General features: G+C 36.5%; 1 protein-coding gene across 1 annotated transcript in view; it reads right to left on the reverse strand.

Moving 5' to 3' along the window:
* The window catches only part of KCNH7 (potassium voltage-gated channel subfamily H member 7), a 471,825-nt gene that overhangs the window by 97,166 nt on the left and 348,656 nt on the right, over nt 1-26,003 (reverse strand). The window contains 2 exon segments of the mRNA XM_021702769.1: nt 16,803-17,017; nt 25,349-25,369. Coding sequence (XP_021558444.1) covers nt 16,803-17,017; nt 25,349-25,369 — 236 coding nt within the window.

Below are 26,003 nucleotides of genomic sequence, written 5' to 3' on the forward strand. Positions count from 1 at the left end.
CTATCTATCTATCTATCTATCTATCTATCTATCTATCTATCTATCTATCATCTATCTACCAAGATAAACAAAAGAGCCTGAAAATAAATGGTTTAGTTTTATGAAAATAGACCAAGTGCCTTAGAGCTTAAGGATAGGAGAGGTCAACACAGGCTGTGAAGGCTGACAAATTTACCTGGCAATGCTACAGAATTCAGAAATGGGTAGGACTTGATACATAGAGAAGAGGATGACAATATTGCAAGTCTAGGGATCACTGCCAGCAAACCTCCAGGTCTTGTCATAAGTGGGAAAAGTGGAAACATAAGGAGACTGTTAGCCCAGGAAAGACAGTACATGCTGGTGAGGAGCATGAATACAAGTGACAAGTATGGGGAAAGTGTGTACAGTGTGAGTGCTTTGAGGAGAAGAAATATTCAAATGTCTTCTGCAGTGTGTGTGTGTGTGTGTGTGTGTACTTTCCAGACAGATGAGAGGAGTCAATTCCAAAGGATATACTGAAGTGAGTTCATGTGGGTGATAGTGCAAAAAAGGAATTAACTCGTTAAAATTCCAAAGTTTTCTCTCTAAGACAATGTTGGGAACAACTGTTTCAAACAATGTCAGTACTTTTAAATAGCTACACGGAACTCACTGGTTGAGCCAGAATCAAGGTGTGTGGTAGGTCACTCAGGTGAAGCATTAGCCAAAGCAAGAGAAGAGAATGAGGTTATTGATGTCTGCTTCTTTCCGCAGCTACAGAAGCTTGGGGAATTGAAAATGTTCCAGAAGCAAGTTATCCTAACCTTTATAGATTAATCAGGAATCTCTCCTTCCTCTACTGGATAACTACATCAAAATGAATGTTTCCCCACAAACTTCAAAATCTATTCTTAAAGTTTCCTGGAGCACAAAGTGAATGTCAAGTGCCAACCGAATATAAATATATTCCAGCTATTAGCAGGTTAATTTTCACATGTTGTAACTGAAAATTCTTGGAACTGTTATGCACCGGTAGTTGTGTTCGGGGTTTGTTCTCAAGGGTTGAGGATGGGGAAGTACTTCTATCCTATTAATAAGGCATTAACTCTTCATAAGCTATGGAAATAAAAATAGGATGCAGAACAAATAACAAGGTATATTTCTCATTTTAATATGCTCTCAAATTCCATTCTCGAATTTCATAAATTTTAAAATAGCTAATTTGATATTCTATATGGGTAGGAAACAGAGGTGCATGTGTTAAAACATGGACTGTATTTTTAAAAGTCTTACTTTAAAACCAATAATTAAAAAAATTTACATTATAACCTCTTCAAATACTATAGATAAGAAGCCATACTGGTTAATTCAAGTTTTAGGTTATCCACCTTGCCCCTCCACGAGGCATATATTTCTGTATATTGCTATCTAGCTTGATATAGATTTCAATTTTACATATAGTGAAAGAGGGATTCCGCAATGTGGAACTACTGTTCTTGACCACATTTGGGAATCTTATTTTTCAACGATAAAAATAATTTCTTAAGGAACAGAAGTTCACTGTTTTCTTTGTTGCCTTTTATATGTTCCTGTATATTGTCTCTTCCTGACAGTATCAATTCTACATTTGAACCTGTTGGCACAAAAGTAGCATCAGATTTTTTTTTTTCTGAGAATATTCTCAGAACAAATTAGTAATAACAGTCTAAATTTTAGTGACTGTGTTAAAGAAAGTTGTTTGCTTTTCCACAAAGTTAATTTTCTGTCTTATTCTTGAGGCAGGTAGTAGAATATTCATCTTCAAAAAAGTAGCCTGTTTGCTTACTTGGTTTTAACTAGTTATGAAGACTCACATTTGGTAGTGACTATTTGTGCTTCTTAAACTTTTTATCTTGTAAAGAAGAGGACTGGAGTTAGAAGGAGTTGGATGAGTTGATGGGATCTGCCAGATTAGGTGAAAAGGAGGAAATACAGGAATTAAAATGGTCCTGCTCTCAAATGGGCATGCCAAGTGGAAAAAATCCCGGACTCCCAAGTCCAGAAATGAAGGTACTAGTCTTGAGTATGCAGTTAACAATTTGTGGGACTCTGGTTAATTCACTTAACTCAAAATTCTCGATAAAAATGAAGTCTTGATTAGAATCAATGAAAAAGTCAAAGTGATTTCGATAAAGGAAAGCACAAAATAAATAGCAGAACAAGAGCATAGTGTCTGACCCTTTCAAGTTTCTCAAAACATACACACATATATGAAACCTTAAGTGAAAGTCAATATATAAAGCCATTTAGAACGAAGTTGATCTGGCCAACCTGGTCATACTGTGGCGGTCCAGAGCTCTATCCCTTTGGGCCCATCCTGCTTATTGGCACCTAGTACTCTAAGGAGCACAAGTTTCAAAACTATTGGAACAATTATATTTTGTAAAGGAGATTTCCTCCAAAATAGCACTAGAGTATTCCTCTGTATTACATCCTTTTTTTCTTTATTGCTATAGCAATAACACGGTGAAGAAATCACAAAGACCACCACTGTCAGGATGTACCTCAATCTAGCCATTCAATGTGTGATAACGCTTTATCGGCAGTTTGATATGCCAGTGAAGTTTGCATCATGGAAATAGGAACAAAGGAACCTATGTCTCTGATGTTTTCCCCGAACTTAAAAGAAAAGGGGGGGGGGAGGGTTTGAAGATTCAGGATGGAACAAAACTGTCTTGCTGAAGGCAAGATTCCTTCAATTTCCCTGTGCAACAATTGTTTTCCCCTCTGATTCTAAAGGACGAATTTGGTTTCAAAATGCAGATAAATGTGAGAGAATCTGTGTAAGAAACATATTCAAAATCTTAAAGTGGCTAATCAGAAGTCTAAGCTGAGGGGTTGTTTTAATTTATCATATAAATAATATGAAATAATTTTAATATGTAAAAATATGGTAATGATTTCTCTTTTGAATATCCAGAAAGTTAATGCCTTAGTTTTTACCCACTTTCAAGTAATAGATTGTACAGAGTGGACAGTAATACTTGTTCTTTGGAAAATACCTTTTTTTTTTTTTTTTCCCAGTTAACCGTATACTGAAATCTCTTGCTTGCAGTTGTCCATTTACTAGAACTAAAGTACTTTGTCCATCAGGATTTATGCATTCATTTCTGTGGAAGGAAATATAGGAAAGGGAGAGGAGGAATCTGTCTTCACCTGAGACACAAAGTGGGTTGGTAGGATCTGACGATGGCAGAAAAAAGATGCAAGGACATGAGAGGTAATATAACAATTAGTTTTGGAAGTAATTCGGGTGCCTGCAGGTGGGAAAATTTAGGGGCTTGAAATCAGTGTTCTCCAATACCAAGCCATGAATAATGGATATAGCTATGGGCACAATTTACAAATGACAGCTTATCACCTGAAACAGGATAGTACAGCTCAATTGACAGCTGCCAGTCAACCAAGAAATAGTATTAGAATATTTTTCTCCATTACATTCTTTTTTTCTTTTGACTTCCTTCACTCAATTTTACCTAGCACTGTCGCCATGACCTGAAAATGAAGACTGTGTTCCTAGGAATAGTATGGAGATTTGTCAGCTTGATTCTTCACTTCAAATGCAAGATGGACCAACAGCACCAGGAACTAGCAGCAGACCATTTTTAAAATTTTTTTTGCTACATCTGGAAAGGAGAACTGAGACCAAAATGACATAGAGGAGCCAAGGAAGTATAGAAAACAGCATGTGGATGTGACTTGATTCACCTCTTATCACAGGACACCTCATCTCTGTCCCCATGATTTAAAGTGATATCCTTAGTACCACCAACCTCTGGATCCTGGACAAGGGGCAGAAAAAGCAGGTTCTCCATTCCCAACAATATGGCTACTACAATACAGCAGGTCAGCCTTAACTATGGTAGTCTCAGAAGAAAGAATGACACTTTTTAAGGCTCTTCTTCACGATCCTGCATTTCACATTTTTCCATTTCTACCCAAGTGATTCTAAAGAAGTAGGCTTCAAAATACAGGTGTATTTGCAAATATATTTAAAACAGAAAAAGGAATATAGTTGGTATTTTCTCCAGCCCCACTAAGCTGAGTTCTATATTTGGGACATGGTTGGAAAAGAAACCTAAGTTGACTTCATTAAAACAAGGAAGAAAAATGTACTTGTTATGTACCACCACCTTCCCACCACTATTCTCTCATGCCTCTCTCAACCTTGTTTCTTTTAAAAGTTTTAAGATTTCTAACACATCCATGTTTGAGTTGAACTACAGTGCTCATAGTTATCCATGAAAAAGCCTCTTATCTAGGCTGGTATTTCCTATAGAATCTCCCCTCAGATATGAATTGCTCAGAATATCAATAGGTATTATATACAAACAGACAATTAAAAATGGGTTCTGACAGGGTGCCTGGCAGGTTCAGCCAGTCAAGCATGCGACTCTTGATTTCAGGGTTGTAAGTTTGAGTCCCATGTTGGGTGTGAAGATCACCTAAAAATAAAACAAACAAACAAACAAAAAAACCCCCAAACCAAAACCAACCCAGGTTCAGTCATCAAAATATATGAAATATTGGGTCAAGTAAATATCCATCAAGCAAATACTCATCAAAAAAATATTGGGTAAAGCAAAGTTGTACAGGTTTCTTTAATTTCGGACTTCTGAAAACTTCTAATGGGCTAATTTGCCATGTTAATATGGGGTTGGGGAAAGGTGGCAGTGGTATTTGAATAAGAAAACTTTTCTTCTGGGAAATACTTGTGAGACCAGTATTCTGAAGACACTTTGGAGGTCTCCAGCATAGGCAAACAAATTTACATGGAGGTTGTTTCTTAGAGGGTTTGCACAGTAAGTGAAAATGGCAGTAGGTTCTCCTGGAATCACTAGTTTCCCTATGAAAGGAAGTCTGTTTCTCCAATATGAATTGCAAGTAAATAAGGGGGGCAGATTGTGCCGGAGCCAAGGAAGGTGGACATTGCTGGCTGTGCTAACAGGCTGCTCAGGAAGGTCACATCCCACTGCAGTCTGGCTGTCACCCGTACCCATTGGTGTGGTTCGATGATTTGGGAAAGCCGAATTTTTGTTTTTCAGAAACATTGTGGGCTCTTGCACCACAGCAATTATCAGAAATTACGTAAACTCACAAATAAATTATATTTAAAAACAGAGGTAATATTTAAATAAAATAAAATTAAAAAAAAAACAGAGGTAATATTCAAAACTCATTACTTCCTGATTATTTTTTTTCTGCTTCTTTTTTTAGTTTGTAGGAATTTTATTTTTATTGAGTACAGTTGACACACAATGTTCCATTAGTTTCAGGTTCCTGACTATTTTCTACATTTTACTATTATGTGCTCTCGAGCTTATTTACATTTATTGTATCTGTATAGTGGAAGTTCTATATAAGGATTGGCTACTACTTGTGTTTCTCTTCCCAACTCATATAGATACCAAGTTGGTATTTTGAGTTTGGGCTTGGTAGGAGTATTTATACCACAGAAATTGGCAAACGCTACATATCAGGCTTTGTTGATTGTCTAGATTTAAGAAGATGATGGAGAAAATGTTAATAACACAGATTAAATTTAAAAATGTCACGTCTGTTACATTGTGAATAGCACACAAAATGGAGAAAATATCCCCCCAGATGTTGAAAACTATTGTCAGATTCAGCAAAGAAGTTTGTCAAGTCATTGAGGAACGAGTGAAGTCTCAACATAACCTCAATGTTTCATTTTTGTCTTACTCAAAAATATAAATAAAAATACCAACCAAAATTCATACTGGAGATACCCCTGGAGTTGGGACACAACTCCATCTATGAAGTCATGGATACAAGAGTGGAATTTACAATAAAGAATATTGTATGTTTAAAACAAAAAGAATTAACATGTTTTTATCTTATTCAGAAATCTACAGAAAGAGACAGACATACAATAACAATGAAGAAGTATAAAGCCTAACTCTGTACTTGGGTTCTCATCTCAGTTTCTTTAGCGGCATAATGAAAGGATCGGGCTATATCCATATTTTCCAAATTTGCCTGATCTTAAAAATGTTGGAATAGAGGTTGCAAATGGAAGGGAGATTGTTGAAAACTCAGAATCCTCAGACTCCACTGAAATTTACTGAATTTCCAGAGAGTGTGTGCATTGGCGAAGGAGGGGAGAGAGAGAGAGAGAAGTGTTCCAGATGACTCCATTGATCAGGAAGTTTTGAAAAAAAACCTAGGGAAGATGTTATCTAAGTTTCCTTTGAATATTAAAATTCTACGAAGATTAACTGTTTTTTAATGAACTCTTTTAAAGCAATTGAGTTTTAGAGGGTTTATTATCTAACTACATAGTTTCCATTATAAATGTGATTTCCACAATACAGAGAAATAGAGCTAGAGGGGAAAATATATTACCCACAATTTCATCACCCAGAAAACCAATGAGACGATTTTATTTTATTTTATTTTATTTTATTTTATTTTATTTTATTTTATTTTATTTTATTTTATTTTATTCTTACTGTCTTACTTGGGATTTCTTTTTAAATAAGATTCCATGGTTGAATTCATTTCCTGAGTCTAGGGACAGTTCACAGCTACTTAACATTACAAAACCTTAGGCTGGCTGGGTATGTGAAAATGCCATGTCTGCTCTGGAATTTCCATAGCTGATAAAAATCCTTTGCCTGATTCTCATCCTGTGAAACATGAAAAATTTACTCCTTTTGCCTACTCTCATTAGGCAACCCACTCTGAACTGTGTTTGTCCCAACCCCTAGGACTTGAGGGCAAATGAGCCCAGAAACTCTCCCTCCAAAACTTCCTTTCTGTCTCTGGGTCCGAGTTTAACCCAAGGCTCACAATAACTGGGGGGAATAAAAATGAAACATCTTGGCAACAGATATCCACAATCTTCCTGTGTCTCTGTTGCCATAGCAACCAGGCTATCACTATGTATGCTGAGCCAAATTATTTTTACCTGTTTCTTCTGACCACTGGTATTTTACTTCTTTTCTTCAAGCATCTATTTCCAACCTGATTTCTTTGGCTGACAAAACTTTTAAAGGAGGCAATATTTTCTCCTTCCTTCATTTAAAAATATGTGATGAATATACAAAACCAAACAGGTTTTTTTTTTTTAAAGCAATTATACATAAATGCTTGCCCCACAAGCTATGGCTCTTAGTTGCTACTAGGGTTTCATAAGGATGCTATTCTTTCATCATCTAGAGTACAGAGAAGTATGACTTTTGAGCTAATTAAGGTGTTTTAAACTGAAATAAAACTGTACTTTAATTTAGAATACGTCAGCAAATATTAATCAATTTTGATATGCATATAGTATTTAGTGAAAATAGACAAAAATTATTTGTTGCTTTTTAAAAATCACATATTTCCTTTTTCAAAATAATGCATATCTTTATTTTAGATTTAATAGCAAACAACATGCTTGTAGTAGTCAATTGCTACTTAAATGTCTTTTTATCTTTTCCTCATCATAACTTACAATCTTAGAATATATTTATTTGCCCAGAGAAAACTAGATAACATAATCCAGAATCTCAGATCAAAGCTTTGTATTCAATAAAAGGTCCTTGACCTACACATTTTTGCATCACTATTGTACATAAAGCTTTGACTTACAGTTGGTAAGCACTCACAAATATTGACTCCATAATTATCTTGATGAATGTGCTTTATTCCTACTTGTAGCATCCACATATATTTTTCATTTCAATTTGCATGTATAGACATAGATCAAACCCAACATATGGGGAAAACACTAAATGGGGATTTCTGTTTTGCTGTGCCAGGTTTGATGGTATTCTATAAATAATAATAAGACAATGAATGCAAAACTAACGTCGTATTTAATTGGAAGTGTTCAGAGGCACTTTTGGACTCCTGCATTACATTTCAAATTTAATTTGGAATTTTGTGATTATTACTACTTCTGGCAGTTCAAGATGCTCCATACAGTTTTATTGAGGTTTGCATGATTTTATATTAGTTTAGGCAAGAAATGAAGTTTAGGAAAACATTTAAAACATACTGTAGAAGTATTGTGAATTTTGTTTTTGTAATTTCATGAGTGAAGCATCAGTGAGGCTTTATAAAAATAACCATCGAATATAGACTTTTAAATTAAATGTAATTTTTAATTCATGACTATGATATTATGGTTTATAATAAACATAATATTTGTTCTTCATGTTCCTGACACAGAGCTCTTAAACCCTTGATTGTTCTAAGTGAAGAGAGTGACAAACGTCTTTGTTGTTAATGGGGTAACTCTGGAAAGACACTAAGTCACCTCAGGTCATCTGTGGATGGGGGCTGATCATCAGTGGAACGAACCATGTGACTAGATTGTTGGAACTTTCAGTCCCAGCCCCTACCTCTGGTGGGGAAAGGGGTTGAAGGTTGAATCTATAGCCAGTAGCCAGTGAGTTAATCAATTATACCCATGTAATGAAGCCTCCATAAAACCCAAAAGGATGGGACCAGGAGAGGGCCTGAAAGCTCTCCACCCCCTTTTCCATACCTTGCCCTATGCAACTCTTCCATCTGGCTGTTCCTGAGTTATATCCTCCTAAAATAAGCTGGTAAACATAAGTAAATGTTTCTCTAAGTTCTGTAACTGCTCTAACAAATTAGTCAAGTCCAGGGAACAGGTCATGGGAACCTCCAGTCTGTAGCCAGCCAGTCAGTCAGAGGCACAGGGGTCTTGTGGCTGGCGTGCAAAGTGAGGGGGGAGTTTTGTGGGACTGAGCTCTTAACTTGTGAAATCTGGTGCTATCTCCCAGGTAGGTAGTGTCGTAATTGGATTGAATTGTAGGATATCCAGCTGGTGTCAGAATCTGAACTGGAGTTAGAATTACAATGGCATTATTAATGAAACTGTTGCTATATATAAAACCACTTTTAATTTGTAATTGCGTCAGAAAGATATTTTTTAACATTGTCATTTAAGAAAGTTTAGGATTAAATTTATCCAATATGAGAGAAACCACAGAAAGTGTTAAGAAATTTTGTACTATTAAGCCTGAAATGATAAATTATTATTTTTGGTTTTTATTGAGGCTAATTGATATACAAAAATTGTACACATTTATAATTTTAAACATTAGCTAATAAAATCAATACTCTCTCTCCATTATAAGTCAATCTCCATTTCTAAACAAGTCCTGAATTATAAACATTGTTTTGGGTTTCTGTCAAAAGTAAATATAAGTTTAGAGCCATTGAAAAACATGAAGAGATAATGAGCATATTCGTAATGGACAAAATTCAGTGGAAAATAAAAAGCCATAATCTTTGAGCTCTTCTTTATGTCAGTACTACCAGTGTAATTTTGCTTTTCCTGCAACTGAGTGGCATGCCACCAACAAAAACCAAAATCTTTTATCCTAATATAAAATTAGCATAAGAAAAACAGGATATAAATTTACACAAAAGATAATGCTGAAATGAAGCTCCCCTGTTAAAGATTGTTTTCTTCTGCTTTTTGAGGAGTTTGAGGAGTTCTAGAGAAAATCTACCATATCCTCTTTCCTATTTCTGTGGACTCACTTTTCTGGTAAATTGCCACTAAACTTTCAGATTAAGATTTTGACTAAACATCCCAATGTTACAGGTATGTCTAAACGCCGTCCTAACTTCTGAGTAGACCTAGTGGGCATATAGGAAACCAATACAGACTCATAGAGAGGGTATACTTTAGAGATAAAGAACTTGAAGCTTGGGGTCACATGATCTCACTTTGAAGGCTACTTCCACCACTTCCTTATGTGACCTGGGCAAGTTGTTTCCTCTCTCTAAGCTTGATTCCTCCTCTATGAGATGGAGATGTTAATAATAGTACCAACTCAAAGGAAGGACTGTTATGTGGATTCAAACTGATAATCCATTAAACCACTTAGCATAGAGCCTGGCACGTTGTGAATGCTCAATCAATGTCAGCTATTATTAAAACTATCGTAAGTCTATTTTCATGCCAATAATACACTTAAATGAATCCTAAATAATGGGAATCTATTCTGGCTTTAGAGTTCTATGTGGATTTCAGGATTATATGGCCTTTTAAACATTCAGAGTTTTCTTTCTTGTGACCTAAGTCTCCGATTTCTCCTAAAACTTATTTTCTTAATAGTGAAGCTATGGAAAAATTATACTGTGAACTAGCAGTAATTCCTTTCCCCAACATCTTTTCACCAAATTAAAGTTTCCTGGTTCATTTAGGACCCTTCATATGTGTTATTTTCTGATGATCACTCTACAGATTTCTATTATATTCATCAGACATTCATTCTTCTTAAGTACTCATGCAATAAGTTGTAGAATTATTTGATCGTAATCTGACCAGTACTGAGTCTAAAAGAAATGTGAGCTACTTTTAGTTTCACAATCTTGTAACATTTATTATATTAGTACTTATAAATGCTATTATTATACATTATTATATAGTGTTTCTGCAACTAGTTTATTACCCCTTGAGTACTGGTACTAGTTTTTATACCTTTGTGTTTCTAGTGCCTATCCAGCACATAATGCATAACGCATTATGGTGTGTGTGTGTTTGTGTGTGTGTGTGTGTGTTTGAGAGAGAGAGAGAGAGAGACTGATGTTTAGCTTGAATTCCTATCTTCATCTTTGCAATGGGCCACTTATTTTGTTTTCCTTCTTTAGAGCCTCCCCTCCCCCACTGCATTTTTCTGATAGGGTCATTGGCCAGGGGGCTATGCTTCTTAGACCACAAGGATGAGCACAGGGCCATGTTGGAAAGTAGAATCCTCAGGAAGGTAATGGACACCAGAGGACAGAAGGCCCTTCTCATTCGATTACCAACTGTGAGCATTATGTGAGTTGAGACTGAGATCCTTGCTTCTGTAAGATGTGGAGTAAAGTTAATATAGAAAAAAGCGTGGCTGAGATGGCAAGAATGTCATCACCTGTTCAAACAATGAACACAGCAGCCATGGCCCACAGCAGATCTGTCCTTGCACTTTTTGGTTATGTGACCCAGTAAGTAATGGTTCCAGTTGGGCTTCTGTTACATTCTGTTATGGCATTGACTCATTGATACAGTCTCATGAGACTGGACGATAAATATTTGGAACCCACGGTGCCTTCTTTTTTTTTTTTTTAAGATTTATTTATTCATCAGAGACAGAGAGGCAGAGGGAGAAGCAGGCTCCCCACTGAGCAGGGAGCCCGATGTGGGACTCGATCCCAGGACCCTGGGATCATGACCTGTGCCAAAGGCAGACGCTTAACCATCTGAACCACCCAGGTGCCCCCACGGTGCCTTCTTAAATCTTCCTGATATGCTTATGCATATGCAGGGAGAGTGATCTAATACCAAATTTGTAAAAGCTGAACATGACAACAAATAATACATTTTATCCTAAAAATTAACATAACATTTGAACTAGTAGAATTAGCCTCAGGAATAATGAAATCATACAAGAGTGCAAAAGTTCAGTTTACTTTTATTTAAAAGGGGGTAGATATAGCCAAGAATTAGATCCTCAACTGAGAACCACAAATGCATGGTAAAAGCAGATCTTTATTCTCCACCCACCCAACTTTTCTTCCAATTCATTGTTCTCTCTCCACCACTCCACTGGAATTTGGTAGGAATTAGCCAATGAAGGCCCTGTCTTCTGAGGAGGAACCCTATTATACATCAGCCTGTACCAGCTAGATTGTAGTTAAAAAAAAATCCACACCTTCTGAGAGTTATTTTCTATTTTCTCCAATTAATAGAGAAGGTCATATGGAATATGACATGAACGGCTGATGCATTCCAGAAGTCTGGGTCTATAAGACCAGCCAATGAAAAGAGTCTCTGGACCTGAAACAACAGCCAGAATCAGAATCTTGCCTATGGGGAGAATTTGGAAGCATCTACTTTGGGGATTTCTGACCAACAGACTTACTCTTGCTTAATTCTCTTCAATGTCTTCAATGGTCCATTTCCAAACCTTTTAAGATTCTTCTTATGCGTTGTGTATTATGGTAGGTTCTAGTGATACAAACACCTTACATTTCATTCTTTCTCTGGTACTCACAGTTCCCCAAATGTGCCCCATTCCAGATTCTAATTCCTAACCTTGAAACTTCTCAAGCTTCAAAACTTGTCAAAGAGTTTGTATTCCCCAACCACCATCCCAAACTCCCAATATAGGTAAGGTTTCTTCTTCCAGTAATGCCTGTACTCTGTTTACCTGTAGTATAATCCTTCACACTGCATCCTAATGCTTATGGACTGTGCTTGTCTGTCTCTCTCACTTCGCAAAGGCACAGTATTTGCCTTTTCATATGAATTCCCAGAACTTATCACTGTATATACTAGCTCTTTATAAATGCTTGTTGAGTGAATAAACAAATACATGAATGCATGAACGAACGAATGAATGAATGAATAACATCACCCCTACTCTGCAGAAGCTCACTGTAGCTGGGGAAGAAATAACAATTGGGCTAATAAGTGATTAACCAATGTATAATAGAGATAAGATCCAAACACTGATAGAGCATAACATGAACAGAAATTAATTGTTCCTTTCATTTTATGCCTTTTTTCTTGATGTCTGCTCTATTGTTGTGCTCAGAGGAGTGTTTAAAATTCACTATTGAATGATCTATGAACAAAACCCTGATTTCTTTTGAAGAATGGGTTACCATACAAATTTATTAGGGGAATGAAACAAGAACATTAGATAAAGAAAATACTGCTGGCTGCCTACAGAAATACAGTGACAATATCTCAACAAGGAGAATTTCCATACAAGCCTAACAAAGGGAATAGTAAAATCTTTGGGTTATTACCAAGTTTTTTTAGTGACTAGAGGACACTGATGTTATATGTTGTGAATATGGAAATTCCAGAGATAGTTATGATGAGGAAACTTCACAAACATTAAGTGAGGCTAGTCCTGCTTTCACGTATTTAAACAAAATTTCCAGAGGCAATGTCTACAAGAGGAATTTCCCAATATTCAATCTCTACCTTGTTTGGTTTTACGTGTAGGCAGTTTGCAGGTTTGTTACTAAGAGCTATAGATGGCACTAAAAGGAAGATGGAGCGTTCCTACCACCTCTTCTTTCTAGTACTTGGTCCCAGCCTTTTTTCAGTCCCTCATCATTTCTGGCCAGAACCATAGCCACTTAAGTGTTCTGTCACCACGATCTCCTTATCACTGGATTTTTCACATTGTTAAAAAAAGAGTGATCTTTTATAAAACAGGATCCAATTCAAATCTTCCAACATCTTTAGGGTGCATTGTTTTTCAATTAGGGTCCTTTGGAGTCTGTGGGAGGGGCACTATACTATTAGGGTAAAGTATAAAAAGCTGTAGGAAAGTGATGGGGTTTTTTTGAGGGCTTGGGATTACCTCAGTGGTAAGTAATTTAAAACATTTTTTAAAATGTTAAAACAAATACTGTGTTATTATGAAAGTAAATATAAAGGGGGCTTTTTATTTTATTTATTGAGAGAGAGAGAATGAGAGAGAGAGAGAAAGAGAACATGAGTGGGGGCAGGGGCAGAGGAAGAAGTAGACTCCCTGATGTGCCGGAAGCCTGACATGGGGTTCAGTCCCAGGGCCTTGGGATCAATGACCTGAGCTGAAGGCAGACACTTAACCGACCTAGCCACCCAGGCGCCCTTAACCATCTGAGCCACCCAGGCGCCCTTTTTTTTTTTTTTTTTTAAAGATTTTATTTATTTATTCATGAGAGACAGAGAGAGAGAGGCAGAGGGAGAAGCAGGCTCCCAAGGAGCAGAGAGCCCGATGCGGGACTCGATCCCAGTACCCTGGGATCATGACCTGAGCCGAAGGCAGACGCTTAACCATCTGAGCCACCCAGGCGCCCCACCCAGGCGCCCTTAAAAGAGGAATTTAAAAAGAAAGCATGAGACCTTAAAAGGATGCCAAGTGTTTGACGGTAGCTGTCACACTTTACTTAGACTCCCAAGGCACTTTTGTGAAAAGGGAGTGAAGAACCATCTAGAGGGGAAAGTTGCACCTCTCACAAGTCCCTGCCCAGCCTAGCCTCTCCCTGGGCCAGGAAAATACCTGTTCTCAGAAGACATATGGACTTTTGTGCCTCCACAACTTTCTTCTTGCTGTTTTCTCTGCCTGGGATTCTCACGCCTTCCCTTTTCACCAACTTCCCCTCCCTCCCTCCCTCCTTTCCTTTCTTCCTTCCTCCCTCCCTCCCTCCCTTCCTTCCTCCCTCCCTCCCTTCTTTCCTTCCTTCCTTCCCTCCCTCCCTCCCTTCCTTCCTTCCCTCCTTCTTCCCTTCCTTCTTCCCTTCCTTCCTTCCCTCCCTCCCTCCCTTCCTTCCTTCCCTCCTTCTTCCCTTCCTTCTTTCCTTCCTTCCTTCCTTCCTCCCTCCCTCCCTTCTTTCCTTCCTTCCTTCCTTCTTCCCTTCCACCTTTTCACCCTTCCTTCCTCCCTTCTTTCAGTAAACATTTCATGAACTCCACTCTGCCAGGTGTTCTACTAGGTTCTGGTGATGTAGGGATAAAATGCAGAGATGGTGAGGAGGGCAGAGAGAAGTCATACAAAACATTACTAAACAGAATAATGACTAGCATTGCATGTTATATACTTAGCACTGTGATGAACATTTCCACACATCACTCCACTTAATTTTTACGTCAACACTGAGCAGTAAGTTTTGTCGCTAAAACTTGCCTGGACGTCGCACAATAAACGGCACTCATCTCCATGGCATACCATCAATGACCTAGCCAAAGTTAAATCACAAGTGCATGTGACTCTAACTTGTGCTCTTAAACATCACTTACTACTCAATGTGATACGTAACCTTCTGGATCTAGATGAAATGCCCCATCATATCTCTCTCTCTTCTCTGAAAATTCTCCTTTTAAAGCATAATCACTTTCCCCCTAAGTATGTTCCTGTATTCATTATTAGCATAATTTCATTATGGCTATTTGCAATGTTTCCTCTCTCACCAGGCTTAGAAAGTAGAAAGTCCCCAGAGCAGGCGCCACCTCTGGTCCACGTGTGTGTCACCCTGTCCCAGCGCAGCGCAGCTGCTAAGCGTGGCAGGATAGGGTGGACCCTATGGTAAACCAAGAGCAGGAAAGTTTGCAGAGATCACATTTGGCTGCCCACAGACTTTAAGGTGTGCCTTGTTTGGCTTAAAAAAGCATTTTGAATTAGTTTGCCAACTTTTGGAAAGTAAGTGCTTATCTTAAATCCTGGATTTCCAGTTTCTTTTTTAGATTTGAACATTTGGAAAGCTTCATCAGAGATTCTTACATGACCACAACTGGCTCGAGCTGAATGGTGACCGTCTGCTGTCGAGGGGCCCTGCACCCTACACTTCACTATATTCTCCACTACTGTTGTGCTGTCCTGGCAACTTCACTCACTTAGGCTACTGACAGGGTCCTGACCCCAATATTTGCAATCAGTCCTCTGTGCAGTTTCTGAAATCTCTTAATTTCTGTGTTATGGGATTATTATAAATAATCCTTATAAATTATAATATTAATATAATTATTATAAATTATTTTTCATTTCTAGTTTACTAAGTTAAGAAAAGTGAAATGCTAAGGACAGAAAACCTCACTACTACATAAATATTAAAATATATACTAGAGATGCTCTCAATATGGCATGGTAGAAAGCCTCATTACTATATACACCTAAAACTGGGTGATGGACATTGGAGAGGGTATGTGTGGTAATGAGCACTGGGTGTTATATAAGATGGGTGAACCACTGATCTGTACCTCTGAAACCAATAGTACATTATATGTTAATTAATTGAATTTAAATTAAAAAATAAAACATAAATATATATATATATATATATATATAGTAGAGTAATGGCATGTATAATCGCTCATCTCAAACACAGAGGGCTCAGTTCTATTTATAGCTGACTCACAGTCTTCACATAATTATTTCAGCTCATAATGGGTTATTTACAGACCAACTCTAGTACTGCTGGTAGTGATTATAATTACAGAAAAAACTTTATCAATTCAAAATCTTCAAGGCTTGGGACAGAGATTGGGGCCAGGTTTACCTTTATATTGTGACAGTTCTTGAAAAAATTTGCTAAACAAATATACCAAGTAAAGTGTTTGTAAAAGAACTGTTTCCTTGACACAAATTTTAAAGTCATGAATTCCCAACAATGTAAATGCATTGTAAGCAAAAGCTAGATATTGCTTAGGTTGGTATTTTGATATAATAAGTACAAATTATTTTTATCTATTCTTTAAAGTAGGGCTCCTGCTAGACAGTACATTTTTACCCTAGTTCAAATTGCAATATTTATTTGGAAACAATAAAATATTGCTCCTGTGAAATGTATTATTTACTCTGACTTTTAATCATTTCAGCTCTTTTCCTCAAGCCAACTGACTTATATCTGAGTCTACTTAGTAGAGTAAATGCAAAAAAGGAGGCCATAGTTTAGAGTAAATCCCAATTAGTCACCTAAAGTTTTAATAGTCACATCCATTGTATTAAGAAACCATGCTTTAATAATGCAGGTGTTGGCAGCAAAACAATAAATGTCCAAACATGATGAATAGCAGGTGAACCACCTCTGCAACAAAGAGAACAACAATACCAAGTTAGCCCATTTTTGCTTAGTCTTCTAACAGATAAAATCACAGTCTACAGTTTTATTTATCTGTTGCATTAGAGGGTTACCCAACATCTCAAGATAAATTGGAGTGCAAATAAATAGCTTACCTCTTTTGATAGTCATTTATAGGAAAAATCATAGGTTTTATAGTGCAGAGAAGAACCTTAGAAATAGTTAAAATTGAGAGTAAAATCATATCCTACCTGGGTGACTTTCTCTGTCACATTGTGTGTTCGATCTTTAACCTTGGGTGCAATAATGGTTTTATCTGAAGAAGGAGGGGATGCATTCTTTTTTTCAGTTTTGACATCCGAAAAATTCAGGGTGAGCTGTGGAATCTTGTTAATGGTGCTGTATTTATTGAGATTAGAATCTGACGTGGATCCCAGGAGGCTTGACTTGATATGATTAAAAGGCCCTAAAAAAATTGGAAAATATTTGTAAAAGCAGTGTCAGGAGAAATAGAAGAAAGAGATGGTCCTGAATGACCCGCTAATGATCCACAGCCAGTGTCACCCTGCTTTGGGAAGGACTAAATGCAGCCAGCTGATACCTGAACACAAGGTTTAGGGTCACTGTCTGCCAAATGGAATGACACATGAGTATCCGAGGGTAAGATGGGGTCCAAGGTGTGTACCCAGAAAGCAGATGGCATCTTTAGCTGTTACTTAACTTCTTTCATTAAGGGCTGGAATAAAAAAAAAAAAACAACAAAAACTCGACTCCTTATTATTGGCCTATTATTGGCCAAATTGGTTTCTCAAGAATGTGTTTTTATAATCCAGGGATTATTCAAGAAAGGACTTGCCTATGGTTAAAATCCTGTTGGCCATGAAATTTCTGAACGGGCCGTCTACCCAGTTCCAATATGTATTACTTCCCCTCTGTGGGCCATGACAAGTGACAAGCCAGCTGAGTTTTTTATATGCTTCTATCACCTGCATGAGATGTTCGAGCTTCTAGAAGAGTCAAGCCCAGATGGAGGAATTTCAGGTAAGATCAAGAAAGGCCAATGTCTTTGTGTGTATGTGTGTGTATTCTATTGAAAACTCTAGAATCCTGTGTGAAGTTTTAAAAATCTTTCCTTTTTTTCCCCTTTCATTTAAAGTTAAGACTTTTTTGGGGGGGGGGGGGGAGGGAACCTCTATAAAAACCATTCCAGAAGAATGTTTTGACAAACATAATTTATAATTGAAATGACTTAGTTAGGTAATGGGCTGGAGTTGGTAGTACCTGGTTACTTTTTTTTTTTTAATCATGCTATACCTTGGATCCCCAGAAATTATTCATCTTATAGCTGGAAGTTAGTACTGTTTGTCCAAACCTGGTCACTTCTCACATTTCATTTCTTCCTTATGAAAACAATTGGTCAAGGTTTTAGGACTCCTGGCTCCCTTGTCCAGGACGAATACGCTGACCAGCTACATTCTTGAGATGAACTTACTGTGTGTTGCTTATGGAAAGTCAGGAAATGCTCCAAAGAGTTTCTTGTACAATGGGTTTTGCAACTTTTACCATTATATAGCTCTTAAAAATTGGCATCAGGAGGAATTTTATAGAAATCCTGAGCCCACGAGTGTTACCCAGCTGTTATCTTGCTGCCTCAGAGAGTGCTTAAAACATAGAAACTGCATGACTGAACTTGCTAGTCAGCAAATTTTGCCTTATACTATTTTTTGTTGTTGTTTTTCAGAATAAAATGAATATATTTTAGGGGTCAAAAAGCACTTTATGCACCAAACAAGGTCTAAACACCTGAAAATTAGATTTATAGGTTGTGTATTTTGAACCACAATAATAAATCAACTCGGCTCAAATAGAACTCTAATAAAAAATATCCATCACTTAGTTCATAGTTAACTTGGAGAAAATTCATACTATATTCATTTATGAAAGTTCATGTTAGGTTATTATAAAAGTTTGAAATGATTTTAAGAGAATTTTCACCTATGTGGCAGATACTGTGTTCCCTGAGGCGCATTTCTATTCATCCCCTGAGTTTTATCCATGATCATGATCAAGTCCATCTAGGTGAAAAATGTCATTGAGCTCTTTGGGCATTTATTGTCCAATATGCTCTCATTTGCATGTAGATTCGTATTCTCTTTTCTATTTATGTGACAAAGAGAGAAATATGAGCCAAAAGTGGCACCATATTAATCTAGAGTCCAGACAGGTCTGACAGAAACTCCATCCTCTAGGTATCTTTACAAGTCTCCACCACACACCATTGATTTATTATTGTAACATATCCTACATAGTGTTTCCTTTTTTGTATCATTCTATGGCTATATTCCAGGCCTATATCTCAAAATTTATAATTTGTAAAACATTCTAGGACTTCAGACTTCTTAGATAATGCCTTTTCCTCAATTCTAATGTCATATTTTCACTCATTAGGTATTTTTATTACACACAGGTATACTGAGAAGAGATTAGAGAAAGCTGAGCTCAGATACACAGTTGTGTTTAAAACCCTTATGCCCATCTTTGAATTCTCTTTATCATCCTTTTATGTGGTGGATTTCTGTAGAAATGGATGGATGGTGGATTTCTCTGTCTACAGAGTTATTTAAAAAATCGGGCAAAAACATGGATGATCTATGATGTCAAGGCAGGCAAACACTGTTAAATAAAACTTTGATTGTCCTTGTGGTCAGTTCCAATAAACTCCCCTGAATTGGCTACACCAATGAGCAAGAGGTCTCAACTATGACAGTACTTCATCCTAGGGACATTTGTGGGGACACTTTTGTTTCTCATAATGATGGGAGGTGGCTCTTCTTTCACCTTGAAAAAACTGGCTCGGGGCGCCTGGGTGGCTCAGTTCATTGAGCGACTGCCTTCGGCTCAGGTCATGATCCTGGAGCCCCTGGATCGAGTCCCGCATCGGGCTCCCTGCTCGGCGAGGAGCCTGCTTCTCCCTCTAACCCTACCCCCTCTCATGTACTCTCTCTCTCTCTCATTCTCGCTCTCTCAAATAAATAAATAAATCTTTAAAAACAAAAACAAAAACAAAAACCAAAAAAACTGGCTCATATCTCTCAGTGGGCATTCATGTAGGTGAAAGAAAGCCCATTTATAATGATCTGAGCCTTGAACCTGTGTCACATCTAAAGAGCACAGTTTACTTTTAACATGATTTTAATATACATTGAGCTTTCCTGAGCTACAACTACCATGTAGGTGAAAGAGTTTTACATTGTTTGGTTTGGAACTTTACCAAAAGTTGTTCGCCATTTTAGAAAATCGTATTACTTGGAGCTATGGTACTTGTGGCATTTGAATTACCAAAATGAAATTTCAGACTTCAGGTTATAAGGTTATAGTTTGTGTCTGCGTGTTATGAATAAATATGTAAGCAAGCAGATTTGAGTCTTTTTTTTTTTTGCCAGTGTTGGAACCAAAGATTAAATTTGCAGAGAATTGTTGGAATCACAGTGAAAACAATTAATAAAATTTCTTTTAAAAATATTTCATATTATTGTTCTCTATATATGCAAAATGATGCATGATGCAATTAAAGGAAACTATGGATAAGAGCTAAACACTTGAATTATTTGTCTTGACATTGCCTGTTGGTTTTCAATCTCACTTTAGTAACTCCCTAGAGATCTGCCCCAACACCTAGATGTCTTGATTGCCATTTCTTGCGTCAATACATCTTCTAGTCCCATTGTTTAGGAAGACATATGGTCTGCAAGGGCTTTTTGAAGTATTGGAAGAAGAATATATGTTCTGACATTTGGTGGGATTTCTTTCTTCAGTGTAATTCATTAGTATCACATGTTATCACATAGGGAATCATGCTGACATTACACTGGGCTGGTAAGGGCTGGCTTATTTGTGAGAATATTATACTTCCTTATTTTCTCCCCAGTTTATCTTGGTGTATTTTTCATAATTCAATTTGGTTATTTCCTATTTTTAAAATTCATATATAAATAATTCTGATCTGTTATTATTTATTCCAACAGTGGTTTTTATTTTGTTATCTACCCATACTCCTGCTTTGTCATCCAGTACTTATCCAGACAATTTAATGCTCTTAAAACCATTTTTTTTAAATGTCTGATCATTGCATTGTATCTTCTAGTGTAGTTATATCTGAACATCAACATATTGAGAAAAATACCATTTTATTATAAACGGCTTTTCTTGTATTCCTCCTTTACATTATGGTTAAAGAATCATATTGATCTTTTAGAAATAGGTTAAATTATCTCTAAATGTTGTTACAGGATAGTAAAATGAGTATAACAAAATACTGTAGAAACAAGGGGACATTGGGTCTAACAGGGCTGAGAAACCACTGGTCAATACATGTCATACTCACATTTGCCCTCAGAACATTATAACGTCATTGAGTCCATATTTTAGCTTCTCATATTTACTCGTGGCTAAACTTTCTGAACTGTTACTCTATTCTGTGTTTTTTTTTTTTTCAGTTCTTAATATCAGAGATTTAATCTAGGCTTTCTTTTAACTCTACACATTTAAAGAATTCAGCAAAACCTTAAAATAATCCATGCATGCTACCTAGATAAGACATTTACAATCTATTTCATCCTGCATAACCTAGGTAATTATGCTTTTTTTCCACTGATTTTGAAGTAGATGTTTATATGCAGAAGTCTGAGACTGCAAGATGATCAGCATTAGCTTAGGTTCCTCTAAAACCTATCTAAATTCTAGTGAAAAATTTTCCAACGCTTCAATTAAGATAGGTATCCACAATATTCTCATTTTACTAATTGTAAACCTAAGCAGACAGACTATGAGGCCAAAGGGGAATAAGCATCAAGGACTAGAAATCAGAATACAGGGTTTCCTACCTCCTAGGTCTATATTCAGAGAGGCCTTGGTTGAGGATTTAAAGGTGAAAGGCAGCCTCCCTGAGAGTGATCATGAACTGATGGGATTTAGGACTCTAATGAAAGAAAGGAGAATAACCTGAAAAACAAAGTAAATGAATATAAATAAAATAAATGGGCAGAAATAAAGGGAAATAATAGATTCAATAGAAGGGAATGTAAAACTCAAAAGTACATAGGGGGACTTGATGTTCTTTAGAGAAACATTTGGGAAATGGATGACCAGGTTAAGCGTTCCAGTGTACTAGAAGGAGATGAAAAACAGGTGACCAAGTAGAGTAACCAACAGCTAGATAAAGCTCTAATATATTACAAGTGTCTGATTAAATATAAAGTAGGCCAGGTTCCAGCTACAAAGAAATATCCTGAATTTAGAGATCAAGCCAGAGGCTAAAGCAACACCTGGGAAGGATTTTAGATTAAAGATATTTAAAATTTTTGTGATGAGGCTATTTGAATTTATCATGAGTTACAAGAAGCTGAAAGAGAATATATTTTCTTTTAGATGGTGCTGGAAAACTAGCCACGGACATATGGTAATTTAAAAAAAATAATGCTATTTTCTTTTTTAAAGATCGCTGCTTCTAAAACTAATGATGTAATGTATGGGGATTAACATAACAATAAAAAAATTTAAAAAAAAGATCGCTGCTTTTGAGGATCAAATGGGACACAAGAGAAGGAAAGCAAAAACATTAAGGTTGTTATCAAATCATCAGGTCTTTACACAGTATTTCTTAGGGCACTGAGTTTATTAGGCTAAAGTTTAATAAAATATAAATTGCTGAAGTGACTTAACGTTAAAAAATGCAAATGAGTGTCTAATAATTGGATTCAGTAAAAGAACACTGGCAACCAGTTTAACACATAGAAAGATGATAAGTAATCACATTATTTGTAGTCAATATTCATATTGTCTCCTTCAGTGCATGACCCACAATTTTCAGAAGAAAGCTATCACCACTGAAAATCAGTTTGCAAATTCATGTAAGATCGCCAAACCTTGGTAACGGCCAGTGTAGCTTAGGAGAAACAAGCTGATTGCCTTTGTAAGTCTGGTAGGTTTTGTGGCTTGAGGAGGTGAAGGCTGTAACAGATCTTGCAAATAGTTTTGTTTCTGATTCACACGTCAGATTCATAGACAAGATGGAAACTGAACATACCATTGTCAGTGGGATGCAAAGTCACTTGAAATGATAAGGAGGTGGAAGCAATAGAGGGGTAAAGTTATATTAATGACCTATTTACTAAGTAGGGTAAGTGGGGTTAATTTTTGTGGATGACTTGAAAAGCAGAATAGACAGAGAAACCACTAAATTTGAGGTGAAAATCAGTTTATGCATAGTCGAGATAGGATTAGATTCACCACTCACAATATTAAAGAAATTGTTAAAAAATTTTATGTACATACACACATATAAGCAGCATACACAATTTATTTGAATTCACTTTTTCAATACTTGATAAGGGGTTACACTTAGATCTCTGGAGTCTCATTTCAAAGAGTCAGAGAGTGCCAAGGAAATTTATTCAAGGGAAACAAAATTAATACTAAGAAAGATCGTTAAATGGAAATGATTCCATTTTAGAAGAAAAGTACCAATTTGCAGTTTTTATACTGTGATATTACATCAAGATACATCAAGCTGGTATCTCTTTCCACTCAGGATAGATAAAGGGGGCAAGAAAATTGCGTTTCAGCAAGAAGGATTCAGGTTACCTCTTTGTGTAACAGGCAGTAAAACAGATTTCCCAAGAAAGTTAGAGAATGGGATCCTCAGCAGATAAAAGATTCCTCTACCACTTGTGTCAGGGATTTAGCCAACATCCTCGCCTGGGGGGAATAAACCAGATGTTCTTGAAGTCCTTCCAAATGCCTGCCAAAATCACTTATTTTATTTTGGTAAAGAAATTATTTTGGGGTGATTTAGATATTGAAAAAAACCTGTAATTATGCATTTATATACAAAGAAGTATAGAAATTTGTCTTTTATTTTTTAAACCTTTTATTTAAATGTGGTTTAGAAACAACACCAAAAAAATTTTAAAAGCACACTTAATGTATTGTTCTATATCTAATTAGTATATTAACTGTTTTGTGAAAATCTTAAAGAGCCAGACGTTTGAATATTTTTTGATAGTTTCAAGAACAAAGTCTGAACAAAGAATGAAAACTTTGTAGGGTACATTTACATTACTTTTAAAATTAAATTTGCACATTTTTAAAAAATCTAATTTGGGAGTTTAACTTCATAATATTAACATGTGAAAACTTTCTACAATGATTTAGAGTTTCCTAACCCCAAATTCTGACTTTGATGATTCATTTTTATTCAAAGACTCTTGCTGTTAAAAATGGAGGGTTGAGGGAAAAGGGTTGGAGATTATATGGATTCATTTATGAGAGAAAAGTAAGATTAACGTAGTTTGAATGGCAACTGTGTGAACTGCTAGTTTGGAAGATAAGCAAGCTCAGTTTTCTATTTATTGAGAAAAATTAGATTCATTTCTCACTGCACTTAAAAGATCATTGGAAAATTAATGTCTAATAATTAATTGCTAATTGTTGAATGCTAAAGCCAGTCATATTTCATACAGGCGAGTTGGCAAGAGGTGTCTGTATTCTGTTTCTTGACATTATATCTTGAATTATATCAACGCAAATCACCGTCACAGCTGACACTGATTTGCTCCCTTTTAGAAATTACAGTAGAAAGGCCAAGGATAGAATAATCATGTAGATGAAGTACCATCCCACTATTGGAGGTCACCTGCACAGGCCCTTTTTGAAGTGCTTGCAAAATAAAATTGGTATGGGGAGAAGCTGCCCGATTTCCCTTCTTTTCAAATCACCCTGGGCGGCTGACCAGAAAATAGCTTTAGCGTCTAGTGCTATTAATTCATAACTGTCACCAGCTCTGACTTACTTAGGGAAGCAATTGAGGAATCAGTATACAAAACTTCATCGCGATCAGAGTAGCAGTGACATACAGAAGAGGCCCAAACAGTGAATTTTAAGGAGAGATGGTTACTGGTAGAGACATGTCCATGCAACACACATGCACAAAATGCGTCATTTTGAGTCACCGTAGGCACACTGACAGCAGCATGCATGGCCTGTGTTAGAAGACTAAACCCCAAAGTCTTCAACTTGATGAGAACAATACGATTACTGTATTTTGTGATTCCTTATATCTACTATGATACAGTAGAAAAAACCAGAGGTGAATTTCAAGTTTTTAGTCAGATCCAGATTTATCCAGAGGTATTGCCCACTTAAACATTACCCTACAGTAGCTACAGGTCATGCCAGTGATTTCAGACTAAGATAGGACACAATTAAAAATGACTGAAATGTAATATAGAGAAATAGAAAATGACTGTCATGCATGTACAGTTTACTACTACAGTAAGCTTAAAACCATACCCCCTGCCATCCAGGAACGTGAAACTAGTTTTAAGGAAACAAAAGAGGAACAAGTGAAGTGATACTGTCATGTAGCACTTTGATTACTTTATTCAATCTTACACTCAAAAAAATTTTTTTTTGGCTGAAATAGGCTTATGTGCCTCTTTCACACTGGAATATATTTAGCTCGATATTTGTTTCTTTCCAAATGGTTTAAATGTCCAGGAGGTGTTCATTGTCAACCTACCCTTACACTTCTTGCAGGAAAGAAGAGTTCCTAATCATTTTGATGACACAGCTGAGAAAGTAACAATGTCTCCAACAAAATCAAGCCATGATGTCTCCACCAGGCACCTGGACTAGCTAAGGGCAGCATGATGTTGCATTGAACAGGGCATACAGCAGGCAAGTTAACATGCCAAGTAAAGGGGCACTTTGAGCATCGGATGATGAGTTCGTACATTACCTTTGACATTGCGACCATTGTCTGTTTTGAGCACAGAAGGATAAAAAAAAGAAAGAAATATAAAAAAGAAGACTAAAATTATGTTATATACACTGAATTACCTCTGTAAAAACAATCAGAGTAAACAGGATGTAATGACTGAAAATGTGTCTTTGAAATTAGCATTTTGTACTATTCATCCAAGTGAAATGCATAAACCAAAAATGGTATCTGCCATAAGCATGCATTTTCAAATATGTGAAACATTTATCTTACTTAATTTAACTGGATTCTAAGATTCAGATTTTATAATTATGACAGTTCAGAGAAAGGCATCTCCAGCTGCTTGCAGTTGTGATAAAACCTTTCGATCTTGTCAGAAGCCAATTTTAGTGGCAGTTCAACCATCATTTACAAAGAAAGACTGTGCAACACTTAGTATGTAATCTTTTTTTCATGATTTAACCTAGTAAATTAATAAGGAAAAATATTTCTAAGACAACAGCTTACCTTAATAAACGAACTTATGTTATTAATCAGAATTCTCTTAACTGCCCCTCCCACAAATGTTCTTCAATGTATATTTTGAAAATACCAAATGGTGCTCAAAGAGTCATTCTTAGGCAAAAACAGTTGTAAGAAATCAGGGAAAGATTTGACTGTTAAAAGTAATGCG

The sequence above is a fragment of the Neomonachus schauinslandi genome, chromosome 3 (assembly GCF_002201575.2).
Source record: "Neomonachus schauinslandi chromosome 3, ASM220157v2, whole genome shotgun sequence".
Classification (NCBI taxonomy): Eukaryota; Metazoa; Chordata; class Mammalia; order Carnivora; family Phocidae; genus Neomonachus; species Neomonachus schauinslandi.